General features: G+C 40.6%; 1 protein-coding gene across 1 annotated transcript in view; it reads left to right on the forward strand.

Annotated features, from left to right (window-relative positions):
• Positions 1-21999, forward strand: part of neurl1aa (neuralized E3 ubiquitin protein ligase 1Aa) — a 34138-nt gene extending 12139 nt beyond the window's left edge. The window contains exons 4-6 of the mRNA XM_058046598.1: positions 6978-7700; positions 14537-14686; positions 15961-21999. Of these exons, the coding sequence (XP_057902581.1) occupies positions 6978-7700; positions 14537-14686; positions 15961-16202 (1115 nt within the window). The 3' untranslated portion in view covers positions 16203-21999. The remainder of the gene's footprint in view (positions 1-6977; positions 7701-14536; positions 14687-15960) is intronic.
• The last annotated feature ends 423 nt before the right edge of the window (positions 22000-22422 follow it).

The raw sequence follows: 22422 nt of genomic DNA on the forward strand, positions 1-22422 counted from the left end.
GTCACAGGCCTGGGTATCAGGTGACGACTGAACCTTAAAACTGTAACATTTGTCAAGATTTTCCTAGAAATCAGGCTGGAGTGAAGCTGTCCATAATATTTTACATACAACAAGAAATGGCAGAACATGTGTTTACAATATAGACTTATGTCCTGGTTCTCAGGTTTGCTGTCTCATATGCTCTGACAACACATATCAGAGATATGCACACAACAGGACTTGACTTGAAATTGGAAAAGCAGCTGAGTAACTGAGTAATCCCAGCTGTTATGAAGCAGCAGTCACTTTAGTAATCAACACTGGCCCTCCTTAAGATGTGCCTAAAGGACAGGATAATCAAGCCTGATTGCAAAGCTTTGGGCCCTCTGGCACCTTTCACCATACTAACCCAAGGAAAACAGTTTGGTCCATCTGGATGCCGCCTCAGAAAACCAATCTATAAATTTAGTTCATAGAAATCATCGGTAATTGAGCTGGCAAAAACATGGTGAGTCTTGGCTATGCTTTTCAGATAACGGATTTAGTTAGCAGTACACATTGACTTTAAGTTGACAACAGGACCCCATTGCTCATTTTGTGCAGGCATCTCCGGTGATTGACTTAGAAACCAGAGTGATGAGAAGAAAGAATATATTGTAATCAGATCTGCATGGCATACTTTGTAAATGTTTTTTGTTCACGTCCAAATATGTACCGCTTATCCTGGTCAAACGGAGACTATCCTCAGTGACTTTGGATGAAATGTGGACTACGTCCTTGACTGGCTGACAGTTAATCAGAGGCACATGTAGAAAGAATCATGTCGTCAACATTTATACTCTAGCTCGTCACTTCCTGGGAACGTAGCTCGGAACGTCACCTGAGTGAACCACTGAGTTTTTTGTTTGTTGCTATGAATGCTTCCTTTTGTGAAGACCACCCACGGAACGTAACAATAGTAAATATCCTGAATGTGTCACAGTAATCAAGTAATGGAACGCAGCAAACGCCAATTTTAAGATGTGTGTGGTTGTCAAAATGAAACTTAAAAGTACAGCAAAGTACACTTTAGAAGATGGCTTGAAATTTTGAAACAAATGATACTTGAAGCACTCCTGGTCTAATAGTTTTGGTGACTGGCTTTCACTGGACTAGGCTGTCTTTTAGTAACTTGAAATAATGTGGCAACACATTGTCAGCAACGAGAGACACTTTTGGTCAGCGATGGTTTGATTGTGAACTTGACTGGCATTTGCGTTTAACTTGATTGCACACAGTCTCCTAGTTATTAACAATTCTTAAAAGTTATCCATGTGGAAATGTTTAAAAGCTGATTTAGTGTTGCTATATTGATGGTTGTTAGTCAAGTAACCCAAAAATGTAGTATTACATTTCTATAAACTTGGCCTATCTATCCAAATAAGCGCCACAGTGTTTTTTTTGTCTGCCTTTCAATGAAAAGCAAGAAGGTGCATAGATCAGTCAACAAATTTTCAGCCATAGTACAGGGAAAGAAAAGACAAATCTCTGGCTATATACTGCATAGCGCGAAATGATGAAGAAATGGTGTGAAAATAGTTTTCATAAAAAGCCAGTGATTTGAGGATATCATAATTTACTCCTTTTGCGATGTTGATATTCACATTGAAAGCAGAGGGCGATCCGATAGGTGACATCTGTCGCAAATAAGTTTTGGGGAAATTAACCAAAGTTATTTGACTTGGTTAACGCGCAGACCTCACAGCTAGGAGACCAGGGTTCAATTCCACCCTTGGCCATCTCTGTGTGGAGTTTGCATGTTCTCCCCGTGCATGCGTGGGTTTTCTCCGGGTACTCCGGTTTCCTCCCACATTCCAAAAACATGCTAGGTTAATTGGCGACTCCAAATTGTCCATAGGTATGAATGTGAGTGTGACTGGTTGTTTGTCTATATGTGCCCTGTGATTGGCTGGCCACCAGTCCAGGGTGTACCCCGCCTCTCGCCCAAAGACAACTGGGATAGGCTCCAGCACCTCCCGCGACCCTCATGAGGAAAAAGCGGTAGAAAATGAATGAATGATTTGACTTGGTTGTCACATGCTACTGATACTTTTAATGCAAAATCCGTACTGGGTCGAGGTATAATAAGGCTCTTGTTTCTCTTCCTATTTCAGATCTACTGTTGCCAGGCATCAATTCCACTCCCACAATGCAATCCTTACATTTTGAGGGGGTAGAGTACTCATAACTTTGATCAAGGTTGGCAGGTCTGGTATTAGCAACCCATCAGTGAGCGCTTTAAAGTGTGGTGGTGTAAATGTGAATGGTGGTGACTCCTGTTTGTTTGCCCTCCTTCGTGTGTGCATACAAAAATAAAACAAAGGCTCAAAGTCCCATATGATGGTTATTATCACGGTGGTCCTGGCATTCGTATTGGCAAAGAACAATGGCACATGCTGAATTCTGCCGATGACCTATGGGACAGGGCTTTTGTGACTTACCGGGCATTTTACCCTGCTCTTTGTCATGGCCATGTGTCATCTTGGAGTCTGTCCAACAGCCACCCGTTCGTTCAAAGCCTTCTACCCTGATGAGGGAATGAAGTCTGGACCTTTGCCAAAGAATAGAGCACATCCCAAGCATCTAGGACAAAGACCACTGTAACTGCCCCCCTCTTCTACTGCCCCTGCTTTCACCTTTCACCTTTTCAGCTTACAGTTGAATGATGAGTCAGTCGGTACGATACTACAAATTCAGTCATTTGTAATGACTCATCAGAAAAAAGTTTGTTTTTACCTTTTTCCATTCTTTAGTAATCAGCAGCAGAACATAGTTAAGTTTCAGGAAAATGTCAGTTCCCAACTAGAAAATGGGAAAAAAGGTTTTTCTGGAAAGATACATTTCAACCATAATTTTCACTTGGACACAAATATTTCTGCTCAAATATCTAAACATCAACAGAAACAACACAAAAGATTACATTAAATTACATCAATACTTTACATCAAAATAATTTATTTAAAAATGTAACACCATGAACTATTTACAGTTTTCACATTTGAAACCGAACCACATGTGTGCACAGGTATGTGCCTGTGTGTGTGCATGCAGTAAAATTTCCCTACCATGCGTAACCTTCGACACACTACACTCCTCCACGCTCTCTCACTTCCTCTTTCCTGTCTGTCTTTTCACCAGCCAATTGATCTCTGCCAAGCTCTCATCAAATGCACTTCTGCCACCTTGTGTTCGTTTTTATGGCTTAAAATTGCTCAGAAGTGAAATACATTAGTTTGGAGTTGCATCATCATCATCTCTTGTTTGGACTTGCATCATCGTCTCTTTTTGCCTTTTGTGAAAAAAAAACATTAAAGATGCATAAATATGTTGTCGTGTGGGTGGTTTGGGTTTAGAAAAACAAATAAGTACGTCTTTGGTCATGAATGACTTAAATATTTTTTTTAATCTCTGATAAAGTGAGGGCGCGATATTCAAACCGCAATGTCATAAGTTCCGACTGTACATTGCATTGCAAATATAAGGTGACTGTATCGGTTGGTATGGTGTTATTACAGTATTTCATGTGTCAATTGCTCTAATAATGGTTAAAAAATGTATATATGTATTTATATATGTGTATGTATATATATATATGTGTATATACATATATACAAACATATATGTGTATATATGTATATATGCGTATATACATACACACACATATACATATGCACCATGCAAAAAAATGCATGATTAGATTAGATTAGAAAAACACACATAAATCGCACTGGAGTATAAATTGTATTTTTGCGGGTAATTTATTTTACAAAATACTTGACCAAAACAGACATTATGTCCTCTTGGGCAGTTCTAACGTCTAAAGTTCTAACATTAATAAAAGAATAGAGAACAGGCTGAATAGGTGTAAGATATGCCAACACAATGGTTATTCAGCGAAATGAAAAATAAACATGAACAGAAAAGGTGTCCAGTGTTGATGTAACATAAACACTTTTTACATTTATAAGTCGCTCTGGAGTATAAGTCGCAGGAACAACCAACCTATGAAAAAAAAGTGTGACTTATAGTCTGCAAAATACGGTATTTACAGGTTTTCTATGCCATATAACTGAGTAAATATTCAATTCATGAAAAAGAAATACAACTTGTTAAGCCAGGAACCAATCAACTGTGATAAAAGAGGGATTACTGTACATGCATTTAAAAAAGCACTGTGTTCAAACTGTGCGACAAACGATATTCTGCTACACTGAAGGAAGAAATTAAATTACCCAAAACATGACTGAGGATTTGCAATACAGCTGCTGCTTTTGATTTAACCTTTAAACGTACATATTTCATTGGTCACCAGATACTGCACCATCTTTTAAGAATTTAAATGCAGTGTAATATAGTGAAAAGTCACTGTTGCTCCATACCTGTCCTCATCTCTGGAGCAAATGCGTTGGAACCTTAGGAGATGTGACTTGACTATCCCATGAAACACATGGATCCCTTAGAAGATGTGTAGCAGCACGTGTGTATCTGTGGGTTTAAACAAGGCTTTTGGAATAGACCGGTGATTTTCAACTTGTGAGCCGCCGACATGGCCAAAAAAATCAATAAAAATAACGAATATGCCATATGTCTGTGCTATTTTCTTGCTACGTCACCACAAGATGGTGACTCGGCATCATTTTGAACTTAATGTGCTGTCCGTCCGACACAGAGCTAGAAAACTAGATATCTGCTGGAGGACAGCGTGCTATGAAGAGACAAGTGTCTCAACGCTGCAGCTCACGTTGTGTTGCATCTGGGAATTCCGCCCACAGTGTCTCACAGGTACAGTATGAGGTTTGCCACTTCATGCCCAGTGCTATCTATTAGCTCGTGCAGAGGAGTGGTCTGCAGAAAAAATGGCACTCCTATTACTGTATTCTTAAACGTGCCTACTGAGTTAACAAGAAAAAAAGGTGAAATGTTCTTCAATTGCATTTTTTGTCTCAAGAGCTGAATCAGAAGAATTGGTTTAGCTTTATTTTCTTGAAGAGGTTTCACCTTTCCGAGTCCAGTTGTTTTGATTCAACTTTTCAGATATACCATGTACTAAAAACTTGACATACACTTTTTCTTCAAATAATTTCTGGATATTTGTGGACATTTATTGTTCCTGAGCAGGAAGAAGATGAGATGTAATGCATGCAAACAGGCCCGCAAGAAGTTTGAGCTGAAAAATTTCTGAATTTGGGTCACCGTTTGTCATTGACGGGTGCTGGTGGGTCCTGCAGCCAAACCAGCAAGTGTCGCGAAGTCACCTTTGAATGCTAATGTGTCCAAAAATTCGACTTCATTGTCTGTTATATTGTTGGTTCCACATGTTGGAGTAACGCCTATTGATATGACTATACTCTAGCAGGGAACGCATGTGTGCATGTAAACTTGGAGTTTATTGATCTTAAATGCCGGGATCTGTGACTCTTGTGTTGGCTCCCCATAACTTAGTTCATAGCCAGATTTTATTCAGATCCATCTTACCCATATTTCTTAGCTGATAGCATCCAGACCATTTCCATTTGATTTGCACTCACCTGTTGTACACCCCGCTATAGCCTTTCAAACCTCCATTATCTTCTGTATGTTGTATCTTCTCCATTCTCTCCCTTCTTTTCACCTTTGATGACACAAGGGAATAACCTTCCAAGACTTTGGATAATGATAAGCCCTGTTAGAGAGCTTGTGTGTGTGTGTGACTGAGTGAGAGTAAATCCCCACTCCCAGCCCACTCCAACCCTGGCTCACACTCCTGGCACGTTTCGTCTGCTCTGGATAGCAGATCCCCAAAGCCAACCTCTCTCTCTTCTCCTCCCCATGCACTCCATTAGCTGGCCATTCCCGAATGAAAAACATTTACTGCATGAGCCAAAGACTCTTTTTGCCAACATGAACATGCTGCATTTCTCCCTCCACCACCTTCGGCCCTTGTAAGTCACGCTTGCAATGGATTAGCAGGCCAGGTGGTTAATTGTTCGAATCAAAAAGGCTCAGACCAGAAGCTGAAAAAATAAAATAAAATAATAAAAAAAGCTCTACCCACCATCTGAGATTATTTAAGGAACTCATCAGTTTGTCATCATAATTCATTAAAGGGCAGAATCAGGTGTTGACCTACACCCACCCACCAATCCAGCCCCTGCTGGATCACATGAAAGCCGCACCTTAAGTCCCTTTTACATCATAGGAACCCCACTGGAACTGTGTGAACTGTTTGGATGGCAGAGACAGTCTCCGAAATGAAGTTCCTTTGCATTTTTTGGGGCCGGACTTGGACGAATACTTTCATCATGTTATTTCATCAGCATGTTTCAGACCGGTCCATTGTGAATCCACTGCCCTATATTTACTGTACCTTTTTGAAGCTTTTCAGTTATGGCTTGTTATGTCAAGTTTGCATTTCTGTTGTGGTCTTTGTATGTGTGCGCTCGTTCTTGAATTATGTTGGGCTTTCTCAGCCACCGTACTTTCCTCCAACTTTGTTGAACATAAATCCACGAAGTAAAATGTCCCTATGTGTATATTTTTTTTAACACAATTTCTGTGCAAGTTTCATCTGCAGTCTGTAGATAGCTACAAAGGTCATCGTAACATGGCCTGTCACTCAGAAATATGCACGTTTAAGCTAATTTTACATATGTTTTCCTAAATTAAGCATTTTGTGATATGTATAGATGTGATATGTATTAGAATTTTACAGATGTTACATTAAGACAATAGCCACCGAAGGAAGTACTTTACATAAACCGTAAATTTTACAAAAAGAACAATGTGAGAGTCAATATTATGTCTTATTTAGTATGTATTTCATGTATATTATAATGGGTGTTTTTTCCAGTTTCAAGGGCTCAAAAATAAGATTAAAAAAACATACTCAGAAGATGGTAAACATGTTTTAAATTCTCTAACTAGGAAAACATTCTACTTAATACATGTATCTAATTGCTTCTCTCCCTGTTCTTTTCCAGACAGCGAGATTGTCCCTCCTGAATGCCTACGCCCACGCTCTTTTACGACAGTGCGTTCCTCTTCCCTGCGGCGCGAGACAGACGACTCCCGGCTCTCCGTTAGCCTGTGTGACCTCAATCTTCAGCAAGAAGATGGTGGCCCCTCCCACAATCACTCTCACCGCCACACGCTTCACCTGGCCTCGGCCTCCTCTACCTGTCCCATCCCCCAGAACTCCCTCAACTCACAGCAGTCCTCTCTTTTACCAGCCGCCCTGGAGAGTGATCTCCATTTCCACCAGCTGCGTGGCGCCCACATTAAGACGTTAGACAAGCAGACGGTGGCAAGATCAGAGCATTCACGTGAGGAGCGCACTCTGGTGTTTACAAACCGTCCCCTACGAACTGGAGAGTGTGTGTTTATCAAAGTCACCAAGTCCAGTCCAGCCCGCTCAGGTTCCCTGTCTTATGGTGTGACATCCTGTGACCCGGCCGTTCTGCGCCCCAGTGACCTGCCATACAATCCTGAGGCTCTCGTAGACAGGAAGGAGTTTTGGGCAGTATGCCGCGTGCCCACGCCTCTACAAAGCAGTGACATCCTTGGATTCTTGGTCAACCAAGAAGGGGAGGTCATCCTAAGCCACAATGGCACCAATGTCGGCATGCAAGTGTGTGTGGACAACTCGCGGCCACTCTGGATGTTCTTTGGTCTTCATGGTGCTGTAACTCAGCTGAGAATTCTGGGTAAGTAGGGGCCTCATGGTATCACATTTGACTCAACCTTGTGGTTCAGTTCAATGAAAATGTTTTTTTAGAAGCCATAGATTGGGCTTTATTAGCTTAGCTTGGGTCTGGAGTTAGAAGCGCTTTTATTCTTTGACTTCATGCTTCAACTTGCAAGAAATGTCCCTTTCAAATAGTAATCTGTGTTGGGAAAAAACATTCCCATAAGACCGTGGCATGCCCCAGGTTCAGAATAGACCTATCAGAATATTGATCTTCATGCATGCTCACCACAGTTGAAAGCTCTCAACTCGTGCTTCATTCATTTACTCCCCGGGCTTGAAATTGATTTAGTGCAAAATGTGACAGTATACCTATTGAGACAAACCCTCTGACCAGCAGCAATGACAAAAAAATATCTGGAAGAGAAGCAGACATTTATAGAGTTGGGAATAAAAGTAGATGCTTTACCACAGATAAAGAAACAAGAAGTGAGCAAGCAAAGTTGTAAAGAGCTCCTGTCGGTAGGAAGGCAGTGTTCCTTTTGGCAACCAGTTCATTTGGTTGGCTTTTAAAAACTCTGAATAATATACCTAGATTATGCGTTTGGAAACTAGTTGTCACTCCTGAATGTGTGTGTGACACTGGAGCACAGCAAGCATACTATATGGGTCTGGTGGTAACTTAAGCTACATTGCCGGGGAGCTCATGAATGTGGAAAAAAACAAACTGTGTCCATGGCTTTACATGAAGTACAGTACATATGGGGGGGACTCAAATGGTCGAATTATGTGATGTAAAAAAGCATCCATCACAAGGTCAGGGACTTGTTTCTGCGCAAAATTGCAGTAGGGATCGACCGATATGCCGATTTTTTTTCCATCACCCTTAGCCGATGGCCGATTTTGCTTGGGCCAATATTTGTGGCCGATACTGCTTTTGCTCCCTCAATTTATATGAACAAATTACAATGCTAACAAATATTACAGGTCTCCAGTTTAAACAAATATTTATTGAAATGTAAACACTAAACACAGTAGGATTCAGCTTTCTTAAACACACATTTAAACGGCATTAAACTTTAAAAGGAATAAATATTCAACCATGTGCAAATCATTTCTGTCGTAGTTTAAGTTTTATCTAGCATCGATGTGATGACTGCTCCTCCGCAGTGAGACACATCCCCCCACCCCCCTCCACACACAAACACATCACACTGACACAATTTAGTACGATATATAAAACATTTCTCTCATCATTAAAGTTCGTGTTGTGCACGCTAAAGACCTCTCATAAGCAGACATGGCTGCTCCAATTTCTTCTGTGTGTGTGCGTGCGTGCTCGGAGAGAGTGCACACACATAATACGACACGCATTTAACCTCAGCCCGTCGTTCGCTGAATGAAACTCGTGGGACTGAATTGACAACGTTGCCATTAAAGCGGTGTTGGTAACAGCTGTACATATTAGCCTCCAACTACATCAACAGCTCCCTAATTCCAACGGTAGGCACTTTTAAAGATGAAGCATTCAGCAGCATTCCTGGTTTTCCGACCCACAAACTAAACTATATTGTAGCGTCGCTGGGAGCACTTCCTGGTTCCCAGCGTGCTTTGCAGGACCGTCGATGTAAATAGTTTGTCAGTTTGTAGTTAAAGTTGCATAGTTGTTCATTCTTGGTCTGCTCAACTAGTGAGAGTGCTTTTATTCGTCTGTTGCGTTGGTATGTGATGTTTTTGGGATTTCTTGTTGTCACACCATGACTTAAACTGTTATGCCTAGCAGTCACCCAGTGAAAGTGATGGGCTGTGTATGGTGTAAAAAGCTAACTTTTTCTTTTACTTGGCATTCGTGTTAACTATTTCAAAGCAGGTGGCAATATTTCAATTAAGCCTAACTGTTAGAGGCTAATTAAAAGTTGAAAACATGCACTTGTTATGATGTGGCGGCAGGGTGCCGCGACTGCGTGTGTTGCAGGGTCCTCCGGCAACACAAAGCTGCCCGGCGGATGCCTGTCTGTGGCGGAAAAATATATCGGCAAACGCATGTATCGGCCGATACCGATTCAAGTAAAGAACGCAAATATCGGCCCGATATATCGGCCGGCTGATGTATGGGTCGATCCTTAGTGAACAGCACAATGTGGCTGGTATAATTGCTTGTCAAAAATTGTTCTACACAACAGAGTCACACCCATAAGCTAATGAATGGACATTAGCAATAAAGCTAACTTTAGCCTGAAGCTAGCCAGCTGCTCATTTGAACAAGATCACAAGGTTGATCACAAGTCAAGTAACAGGACTTGTGTCCAATGAACATGGTGAGCCTTCAGGTGCTGCTTTCAATATGTGGTAGTCCAACAAATTTGTTTACACATTTACCACCGTCGACCGATGATGGGCGTTTTTTTCAGATGGAGTAAATTTAAAGTATACCATTTAGCTTACCATCTAGAACACCGTGGAATGGCCACCATTTAGCATAGACCAGGGGTCGGCTACCCGCAGCTCTGGATCCGCAACTGGCTCGTCATACTTCTTGTTGTGGTTTTCTTCACAATGCTGAAATATTTTTTTGTAACACATGATTTTTCAAAAGGGTTAAAAATCCCAACTTTTTGCAAGACTGTGAATGCATCATGGTTGAGTTCTGAAAGGTGATTGACTGGATGAATGCGAGAACAGGAAGATAAGCCGGTGTTTGCCAGCCTACTTTGTTGAGCTTACCTTTATGCTTGACATGTGGCGAGAAACATTTTCAAACAAGCACCCATTTTCTGAAAAGTCGTAATTTGTTTCCAAGTAACAGCGGCCATCCACATGCCGGGCTCAAACCGACGACAAGGTAAGTCCACTGATTGATAGTTAGCCAGTGAGCTAAGAGGAGCAGGCTGTCAATCCATTGTCCCAAAATGTACTACCACAACCCCACAAGTTGGCGTCGCTTGAAAAACGGAGAAAGATGAAAAGTTTTCATATAAAAGTAAACGTTTATAAGCTGTTATGTTTTGTGCCTCCAGACAATGGCTCTTTTGATAGTAATGGTTGGCGACCCCGGTGTAGACAGAAAACCATACACACTGTCATTCACATTTCTGGAAATGTAGTCGCCGTTTAGCCTAACATGCAAACTCCACATATAGACCTAAATAGATCTGTATCCTGATTGGGAGCCAAGACTTAAGACTTAAGAGGCTGGAACCTGCACTTAAGCGGTCCTAAAAATCCCCTGCATGATGTGTCATGAGCTTAAAATATTCACCCCTAGCTAACATTGTCTTTTGTTAGCTTGACCAATATTCACCCGTAGCTAACATTGTCCTTTGTTAGCTTGACCCACATGCAGTCATGTAACTATGACTGCAATATCAATACAAACTGCAGTCAGGAAATGCCAAATTAGAGATCCAGTACCCATGTACTTTAGTTGCTAATCTAATCCCACTTTATTTTGTTTTCCACCAAAGCCCATTCACATTGTAACCGACAGATAGCATAACGTTTGCTGACATTTTGGCTTAGCAGCTACCAAAGGTAACATGCCTGTTTTCTCTTGTGTGTGTTTCAGTCCTTTACTGATGCCAGAAAACCTGGCATGACAACAAAAAAAATAATAATCATATATATAACATCCCCTTATCAGCTCACAACGTGTAATCATCTTTACATTCCAGGGAATTTCATTTATGGAACAGATCCAGATTAGAATTTATTGCTTTGTGTTGACAGGAGAGCAATCAATATTTCAATATGTGAGTTAAAGACAGAATGAGGGATGAATGGTTCCCTCTGTGGGTTTCTGAACCTCAGCAGGGCAAAATTAAGCATTAATCACAAAGACTTCTCACTTCAGGCAAAGTCATGAACCTTCCTATTGGATGAGAAACACTGAAACACACACCGGCGTAGCCAGGGAAGCCCGGAGGGTTCATGATATCAACTTTGTTGATGCAATCGATACATCATTCTTTCATTTTAGTTGTGACAGCAGCAGTATTTGTTTTGAAGTGAGAAGTTATCTCATATGAGGACAAATTCTATGTTGCAATTGCACAAAGTATGCGGTGGGAACACACCCTAGGGTCCGCATTGTGCTTTGTGTGTGTGTCTCCTTGTTGGATTTCTTTAAAAAAACGATTCACATCTGACATGCCAGGCGGCAATGGAATAAAGGTTATTCATGATGCTGATGTGAAATGTGAAAAACATCTTTATACTAGCTCATGCTGAAACAGAGTACAGCGGGACCTTGGTTTTGGGTATGAATCCATTCCAAACGGTCCGTCAAAAATAGAAAAACTAATAATGACTAATTGACTAATAATGTCAATCAAATTCAATAATTTGTTTTACATGCAGAAAGCAATGCACAATACATACGAATCCGAAATTAAATAGAACATTTTCCATCTCTTTTACCTTAATTGGAAACTCTTGTTGGAAAAGACCGCAATGACCGCAGCGGGAGGAGGGGAAGGGGTAGTCATACGGCAATCATCTTCATATTTTGCTATGAGTTATTTATTGAATTCAATACTGTTTCTGACCTTCTTTATCAACATGCTGGAACTTTCTTGGTCCCATGGTGGGTTATTTTGCAAAAAAATTAGTTAGCAAAGAAAAACACAGTCAACAGCTGATGACATCATAGATGAGCGACGGAGCTTACCAACACAGTCTGTAGTGTGTTCATATTGTTTTTAATAGGGATGCACAATAGATTTTCAATAAAGCGGGCCTTACATCCCGACATACGTGCTGACTATGTGCTAGCTACGTTTGAAAATCACAAGAGACCTGCACGAATATTCAAACCTGCAAAGAGCATCAGTATTATGTGCCTTGCCTGGCTACGCCGAGGATATGTACTAGTACAATTATGATTGCAAATTAAAGAAAAATAATAAAAGTAATTTATAATAAAAAATACTACAAATACAAATCTTGCGGTTGTTTTTTTTAATAGTTGATGTAAGTAGAGGTTCAAATAAATCATTAAGGGTCCAAAATGAGTATGACATACCAGGGCTCGACAATAACGATGTACCGATGGCCCGGGGCAAGTTAAAACAAAATTCGGGCAAGTAAATCCAATCAGCGATATTCCCGTCGGGCAAGTGCACTTTGGAATGCCATACTGCCAAGAGTTTTTTTTTTAAAGCGGTTCTTGTTGGGTGTTGGTAAAACACGGACTGAGTAATTCCGGTGGTAATTTGCAAAGCAATCCTTGCAAATCTTGAAATGGACCAATCAGAATCGTTTATTTAGACCGCGGTCCGTAATCCACAGTCCGCGTTTTACCCACGCCCGTTGTTCGCGATCAACCAATCAGCGATCGTTTGACTACGAAAACATCCGTCATGGCGGCGCTGCCAACATCGTCTAATTCTGAAGGAAACAGCAAAAAGTGATGAACCAGTGCCTCCTAAACAAGTATTTTATTAGCGGCAGCAAATCAAATGATGGCACAGGTGAGTGAATCACATTGCTGTGACAATTTGAAGTGGTCACAATGAAACACCACCCATTAGATCCAATACCAAGTGCTGATTTTGCACAAGCTACAAAACCTAGCGGTTTCATTTCTCTGTGTATTTTTCTCACCTTTGCTTCACAAATTATTGTTTGACCATTGAGCTTTTTTTCTGGATTAAAAACACTTTACTAGTACACAAATGTGTCTATTCAATAATGTTTCATTGTGGTGCACAACTTAGAAATATCACTGCTTACTACGACTACCATGTGTAAAGTATTATTTATTTCATTATTTTATTTATTTGAGATTCTCATGTGATGCCACAAAAAATTACATGATATCATTATGGCAGTCTTTTCATTTTACATGGGGCAAGTTCGGGCAAGTAGTTCTCACCTTAAGGATTCCCTATGGGCAAGTCATTTTGGTTTTTAATGTAGAGCCCTGCATACATGCTCACGAGGAGTGCTGATAAACTTCTGACCAACTGTGTGTGAAACCCATCGTGGCACCCTTGAACTTCAGCCCAGACATTCTGGACACTCCTCATGCCAAACCCCACCCTACTAAATTGTCGCATAGCTCCCATGCTTCAAAGAACGTAAATGTACTGCAAATGTTCTTATAGTGCTAAAGCTGGATGGATTGTTGGAATAGACGGATAGCTGTGGAGAAAGGCAATGCTGTAGACGCAGGGAAGCCTTTCACAGCTGTTCACATGGGTCACTTTAATCTAGTGCTTAGCAGGCGGGATCATGGAGGGTCACAGCAGATCCTCCCTCAGCTGCGCTGGGTGGAACGAGCCTGCCTACCAGGGGATTAACAGGGAGATGGACAAAATGACTTTGGTACATGAAGAGAAATGGGGTCTACGAGTAAAGCTTGCATGCTACAAGACCTTGAGTGTTTAGGGTCAAGTAATCAGATGGAAGGTGAAACAATGACTAGGGAATTAACATGAGGTTATGCTAGTATGAATTAACTGTCTCATAATAAATAGAAATAATATTTTCTCCCGGCAGTCATTTTATTATAATCTTAAATGCATTGTTATATTTTTTAAGGCTCAGAATTGTTAAAGGCTGCCATGCTTCACTGGTCTCTGGTTGCTTCATTCATTGACACATGCGTGGGGGTGGACCTGTCATGATCTGTCAAAGGATGACTTAAGGTTCAATGTCATGCACAAGGACACTTGGCACATTGACAGGAGAAGCTAAAGATCAATTCCCCCACTGGAGCTGCCAAGGCCTCCCTTTTGTATTGCATCATATTCTTCCAACACAGTTTTATGTGTGTACCCTGCAAGCCATTTTCTTATACCAAGAACAGGACATTTTTAGTACGATGTGGATAATTCTAATTTTTATCTGCCGTAGGCTCCACTCATGTTGGTGATCCACGGGCCGTGTCGAACCCCAGTTCACCCTCCTCCTCACCGCACACTCCAAGCGCCCTGGGCAGCGGAAGCTCGGATCCAGTTCTCAGTGGTGGTCTGTGCTCTGCAGCGTACTGCAGCTCAGCAGGGGGTAGGTCCACCCACTCGTCCACTACAGAAGCAGGAAGTCAATCAGCCCTCGGGGGGACGTAATAGAATTCATTATGGAATAGTGAGCTGATGTCATCATGTTGTAGTTAAAAACAAAGGGCTACTAGCTGCTTCATTGTTGAATATACTGTACTCAATATACTGTATTTAACATTCTGTGTTTTGTATGTTTAATTTCAATTTGAGGGGGAAAGAAGGGCGTTGTAAATATACAAACATGGTATGATTGTTTGTAGCCTTCAGTGAAAGAAAGAATAGCCTAGGATGGTCACTGAAGTGGTCACATGGCAAATTTGCCAAAGTGCATGCAGTGGAAACTCTGTTACTATACGCCCTGTGTGTAATATGTTTTTTGGTGAATCTGTATTCAGTCTTCTCGATCTTTAGTCAAAATAGTTGAGAACTTGAACGGTTCTTCAGCAAATGAACGGTTCCGAAGAACATCAGCTTCTCTTGCCTCGTCTTTGCTGCCAGGTGCCTGGCAGTGCATCCTCTTATACAGCATCGATGGGAGCACTTCCCAGCATGCTTTGTGGCACTTGTTTTGGAAAAGGTTATGTGTTTAGAGTTATTGTTCTATAGTAGTAGCTTAGTAGTTGTTACATGCTGTGCAAGTGGTGGAGCCAGATATTTTTTTATTGTCGTGGCCAAGGTGCGGCCATGATTCACATAGGGGTGGCAATATACCTGTCTAGATGACCAGTAAGGTGGCCACAGCCACCGCTAGCCACTCTGTAGCTCTGCCACTGCTTTTGGACCGTCTATTAGAGTAATTGATAGCTAAGCAGTGTGCGAAGGACATGTTTTCAATACATAGTTTCTGGATTCTGCTCACCATCATGGTGGTCAAACCCGCACAGGGGCAATGTTATGGAAGTGGATGCACTCATGCTCTCGAAACTCCTTGGTTTACATTACATTACGTTAGTAATCATGGAAAACTTACCGACTGCTTGCAGTTTATTATTGACAACTCCTCCACAAATTGTTAGCTCTCCACTCCTACGGAAAGTTGTGTGCTGTAGTGAAATTCGTGCAAGTGGAAACGCCTGTTAGGCTGAACAAGCTGAAGTGCTCCTCACCATCGCATATTGGTTGATGTGAAGTTCAGGGCCACAAAATGTAGTACCCACAGGCCACGGGTTCGAGAACCCAGACTTGTTTAACTGTCAATAGTGTTCTTTTACTATTTTACTGAATGTGTTGCAGATAAAACAGTCTTAACAGTCTTAACATGTAACTTTTCTTCTCCAGGAACAACCCCAAATTCTCCAGTCAGCCTCCCTAAGTCGCCTACGTTCCCATCAGGTCGTGGGCCCTGGTCTGACGAGTGCTCTATCTGTTACGAGAACACCGTGGACACGGTCATCTACGCCTGCGGACACATGTGTCTTTGTTATACCTGTGGCCTAAAGCTCAAAAAAATGTCCAACGCCTGCTGTCCCATCTGCAGAAGGCAGATTAAAGACATCATCAAGACCTACCGAAGTACATAAACAAGTGGAAGGGGACGACGGATGGCACGCCAATGAAGATGTTCCCATGAACTTCTTATGATGCATTCATTTGGTATTGTCATCCAGCCGGGATCTCAAATAACGCAGGTACAGTACAACTCCCATTGGGATGGTCTCACACATGGCCAGCGCTTGAAGACACAGATTTGTGATTTTATTGAAAAAGACGCAGGGGTTGTCACCTTTTGGGATGTCTGGGTAAGTCTTTGAGAATAGGCGCTAAGTTACCCTCAGCGTGTAAATGGTGTCGTGTCCGTGGCTTACAGAGCTTGTCGGAAAAGACGAGTCAGTCTAGCGTTGCAATGATGGACCCTTGTAATTGTCGTGGTCGTAATCAATAAGTGGCGTATGTAGACACGGTGCTGACTGTAAGTAGGATTGTAACGCCTCTTGTACTCTATATTCTAATAGACCTTTATGGTAGTACTACTTCAAATGTATCTGGTGGCTATGTTGTTGTGCTAGCTAGCTGCTTGCTCTGCAATGTGGTGTATCTTGCACTGAAATCGGCTTCCTCACGGAAATGCCCAGCGACCGTGAGACAATGAAAACAGACTCAGCAGCTGGTGGTTCGTAAAAACACAAACAGGGAGTAGATTCTCAGGGCCAGTCGTGTATTTCCTTTCTTTCTGAAATATAAAGACTTATTTTCCCAAACTAACGGCTGATGCACTGTGAGTAATCCTGACAACTTCACAGATCCTCAGAAATAGCCCCCGCCGGAACACGTGAAGTCGGGATTGTTGCCATGGTATCAGTTATGACACAGCCTCCTGCCTTAACCCACATTCGTTACAAGCAGATCTACCTGTTATATTTCTATGTGGCAAATTACCAAAAAAAAACAACAACTATTCTGTGGCACTGTCACATTTTTCACTCAGATGCGAGAAAAATAAAGCACACAAAAATGATCATGTATTTTTGTAAATCCACATTTCCCATATTATATGAACGTTTTTTCACCAGCAGCAAAGATGCTTTATAGAAATCAATTTTAAAAATCCGCTATTTTAAATATGAATCGCACCTATCCCGTGCTTTCAGTGTGATTCTTTTTTTCCCATCATTGCATCCTAGCTCATCACCTGCACACAGTAGATCCCCACTCTTTGAAAGAATCAGCAAATTCGACACTGAAACGTTGCTATTTTGTATTAATATATACCGTATTTTCCGGACTATAAGTCACACTTTTTTTCATAGGTTGGCTGTTCCTGCGACTTATACTCCAGAGTGACTTATAAATGAAAAAAGTGTTGTGTCTGTGTCTGTTCATGTTTATTTGTTGTGTAGCTGAATAACCATTGTGTTAGCATATCTTAACCCATTCAGCCTGTTCTCTATTCTTTTATTGTAATGTCTGTTTTGGTCAAGTAGTTTGTAAAATAAATTACCTGCAAAAAATGCGACTTATACTCCAGTACGACTTATGTTTTTTCTGCCTAATTATGCATTTTTGGCCTTGTGCGACTCCGGAGCGACTTATAGTCCAGAAAATACAGTAACTCGCAATGAATGCTGGTCCATTTCATGTTGGCGAAGTGTGAGAATGGCCACCCGGCATGCCTTGCGGGTTATAAATGATCATAAAATAATAGTTTTAGCATAAGCCCTCATTTATTGTGGTCAATTGCTACCAGACCCGACCCTTATGAGTGAATTTGGAATATTTTAGTACTTCCAGTCGAGAAATCTTTTTTTAACAGCCCTCTAGACATGAAATAACACCCCCACAGTCACCTTTACACTCATGTTACCCAATATAGTAGCCAATAAAGATGCGAGGGACTACAGTTACTGAATTTTCTGGACTATAAGTCGCTCCGGAGTATAAGTCACACAAGGCCAAAAATGCATAATTAGGTAGAAAAAAAACATACATAAGTCGCACTGGAGTATAAGTCGCATTTTTTGCGGGTAATTTATTTTACAAACTTGTCCAAAACAGACATTACGTCATTTTGGAAGGCAAGTTCTAACAATAAAAGAATAGAGAACAGGCTGAATAGGTGTAAGATATGCTAACACAATGGTTATTCAGTGAAACGAAAAATAAACATGAACAGAAAAGGTGTCCAGTGTTTATGTAACGTAAACAGTTTTTTATTTTATAAGTCGCTATGGAGTATAAGTCGCAGGAACAGCTAACCTTATTGTCCGGAAAATACGGTACATTAGTAAGCCTCTGTTTTAGTACCTGCATAGTCTACAAGTGACGGCAGATGGAATAGCTCTTGTTGGTTTGTCTGATGTGACTATATAATACACCGTGTTGGAAATATGCGAATATGCGGGGATCTACTCTATCAACGCTCACCAATAAAGCATAGCTTAGTTAGCATAGAATAGCATAGTTTTATATGTAATTGACTGTATTTATTTTCCGTCAACAAACGGGGCTCCAAGCTTTGCTGCTATTGCATTTGCCAGTTGTCCTTTACCAGCAAGTGCTGACACATCCCTCCTTATTTTTAATCTTGCTACTGCTTGAAGTGTTGATTCACATTCGAATGCTAATTTATGTATTTGGAAAGAGTCATTTTATTGATGTGCTTCAAACAAAAACGTGATTTCAATGTGTTTTCTACAATTTTTTTTGGCACTGTTTCCTTGTTCGTCCCAATACTGCATTTGAAATGTATTCTAGTTTTTTAATAGTGCACAGTGTGAATACAAATGATGTTTGACACTTTGCGACAGTGTTGAACACAATCAGAGTTGCAGGTTGTTGTTGTTGTTGTTGTTGCTGTGTCTCAATTCACTCACTCCCCTATGTACACTTTGAAGTGTGTAAGTGCATTCACATTCAACCGCTGTAGTTGCCATCTTGGCTATGCAGCAGAAGGAAACGGCAGCTGAGGTGGTTGATCCTGCACAGTCTGGTATGGTTCCAATCTGATCCAAGTGAATATACGGCCAGTATTGAAGGTACCGATACTGATAGTAATATTTCTTGTTTTAAAATGTTCAAGGTCATGAATGATTTTGCTGACAATTAGATTCAATAAAACAGTTTGTAGGCACCAAATTCAGGGGTTTCATGAGATAAGACAATGTGCAAAATTTTAAAATAATCTTTGAAAAAAGACAATGAAAATTATGACTCTCATATTTAACCGATTTTGTCTTTCATCTTTTTCATCCTAATTGCCACAACCTTGCATTACTCCTTACAAGACTCCCTTGCCCCACTGCTGTGGGTGTATGCGTATGGCCCCGCCTCCTCCCACGAGACAAAGCGATGTTTCTCTATGAAGCGCCTAAGTGCTAACCGATATCTTCAGGCCATTTTTGGAAGCAAGAGACAAGGAAAACAAATAAGTGTGCATATGGCAATCTATGGAAACCGGCAAAATTATCCAATTCATTTTTACTTATTGTGTGATTTATTTATTATTGCGAAATCTTGTCACATTTGAATCCTGCAACGTTTTGCAACACAAGATTTTGCCACACACCTGCAACATATTTTTCATCAACAAGCCTATTTGTGAACAATTCATGTACAATCAACAATTACACAACCCTTACTCCCTTGTATTTCTACAAATTGAACACAAGTAATAACTGCTATATATGACTGGAAAGGTTAGGCAACGGTTTTTGGCAACGTAATTGGCAACCAAAAGTTAAAAATAGCCAGACAGACCTGTTGAAAATGACACATTGTACAAGGTACACAGTGCACATGGAAGTGTACTGAGGGAAGTACTGGATCTGAGACACATCCTCTTGCGTGGGAACTCATCTTAGAGCTGTTCTGTTGTGAGAAAACCATCAGGGCGGTGATAAATGTCACTTTATTCAGCAGCTGATTGTAAACTTTTAAGTATTTTTCAGTCATGGCATGTTTTTTTATGCACTCTCTGACCAAATCCAGTCTTTTTTAACTTCATTTACATCCAAAAAAAAGTCACCGTTGCATTCAAACAACTGAAAAAGGCTCCTTGAATGTCGATGACCCTGTAATGTGCTTATCATCCATCACAGATGGAGGGCTACATCCGGTTGCTTTTCTTTTTTTTTGCGTGAGTTTGCGGTCTTCGACTGTACTTTGCCACGCGGTGGATTAGTGGTTAACATGTTGGAGGGTTTGGAATTAAACTGAATGAATGAGATTGTCAACATAGCATTTGCGTCATGCATGACTGATGTGTTTACCTTATGTGAACATCGGGACCAACCATTTATGAGCACAGGAAGTGTGTGTTTTGCCACCTCTTATCATTTTTTATTGCAAACATTGTAAACTATATTCAGTGAGTCAGATGATTGTGGTAAATAAACTTTCCATGTGTTTCAATAAGAGTGTACTTTGGCTTATCTTCCCGTCTTTGTCACTTTTCATTACAACTTCAAATAATAATGGAATCCTGGACATTTTAGTGTTTAAGTGTTTCTGATCTGTAAAAGGATTTACAGTGGAAATTATTAAGAAAATAACATGAAATATATATACCATGGCCAACTGGATTCGTAATGATACTAATGTTTGTTGACTTGTTATTCACAAAAATCGCATTTCCCTTCAGGGTGTTTTTTATAATTTTTTTTTTATTTTAGTGAATTAAGCTTCATAGCTTTTGAAGACACAACAAATCCGTTGGCGTGTTCCAATCTCCACAGCATCTTGTCTTGTTGTCTTTCAGTTCCTCTATTTTTTCATATTCCAGACCATCGTATTCAGAATTATTCCATTATTTGGATCAGTGTAATATTTTGTACAACCTGTTGGAAATCTGTTCTGTATTTCTTTTCCAAGTGTTCTGTCAATTTTTTGCGTATTTTTACATGCATACATGTGTTATATTGTCCCCATAAATATAGTCTAGCACAGGGGTCTCAAACTCAATTTACCTGGGGGCCACTGGAGCTAGGGTCTGGGTGAGGCTGGGCCGCATCAGGTTTTCCCAAAAAAAAATAAAACGCATTTATTAAAAACAGAAAAATGAATAAACTTTGCTTTGGTTCCGATTTTCTACAAGAAAAGCTCTGATAAAACATTCCACTGTTCTCAAATATCTTCATTTTTTATTTTTCTACACAAAATAAGATGAAGAATAAAGAAAAGCAATCAGTAATAAATAAATATAATAATAAAACGGCAAATAATTAAAACTTAAGAAACCACATATTGTTGGTGGGTAGACAAATTATTTTTTTTCAGATTAAAATTAACAAAGCATTATTAGAGCCCTGTAGACATGACAAAACATGACTATAGTCACATTTATACTTTTTTATTTACAACATATTGCGCAACTGCAGGGTCTTGAGACACATGCTAACTCGCAAACTAGAGAGCTAGCAACCTAAACGGTAACCTTCAAGTTATTTCCTTTAAACTTTAATAGCCAAAACTTACCACTTCCACACGGATAGGGAGGATAACTATTAACAGTTATTTAACCTTTAACATGAACATTAATCAAACGTAATAATTTTTTCTGGGTACATGATACCATACAGCATCCATATCAAACTTCCGTGGGCCGCACTAACATTAAACTTTCATGAGGGGGCCTCAAACTAGTGTCAGCGTGTTTGAGACCCCTGGTCTAGCATCTCGGTTAGCAACTAGCATCTTGGGTTAGTGTTTTTGAAGCAAAACAAGGGGGCCGTTCAAGATGGCGCGGACAGAAAAGGTAACGATCGTTACCGGATTCCCAAACTTCCTGTATGATGACACTGTTCATCAGTTTCATCTACAGGTCAGAAATACACGTTAAAAAATCTATATTCAAAGTTTCAAAACTATTTTTACCAAAAAATCTGACTCTTGGCTGTGGAATTTGGACTAATCATATTTTCTATTTCATATTCATCTGGTGAAGGACTCCATGGAAACGGGAGGAGACATTTCTGATCACTGATCTGAACTTCCATCCAGGATGTGCTCAATGTGAAGCGTTCATTCCTGACAGCCTGAAAGAGACAACTAGGTAATATCGATAATAATCTTGGGGGGGGCGTCCACTAATAGATGCACTCACAAATGTGCTGTGAAACAAGAACAGAGCAAGAGAGACATCTAGTGGACAGCAGTCGCTAATGCCTCAATGAAAACAATATTGCAGCTGTTTTGTATCATTTGTATCACCCGGGCCTCTCACTTGAAGTCAGCTGGGATAGGCTCCAGCATTCCTGTAGTCGTAGATGCAACAAGTGGTACCATCTGCTGTCTCTGCTGGGGGGG

The sequence above is a fragment of the Doryrhamphus excisus genome, chromosome 1 (genome assembly GCF_030265055.1).
Source record: "Doryrhamphus excisus isolate RoL2022-K1 chromosome 1, RoL_Dexc_1.0, whole genome shotgun sequence".
Lineage (NCBI taxonomy): Eukaryota > Metazoa > Chordata > Actinopteri > Syngnathiformes > Syngnathidae > Doryrhamphus > Doryrhamphus excisus.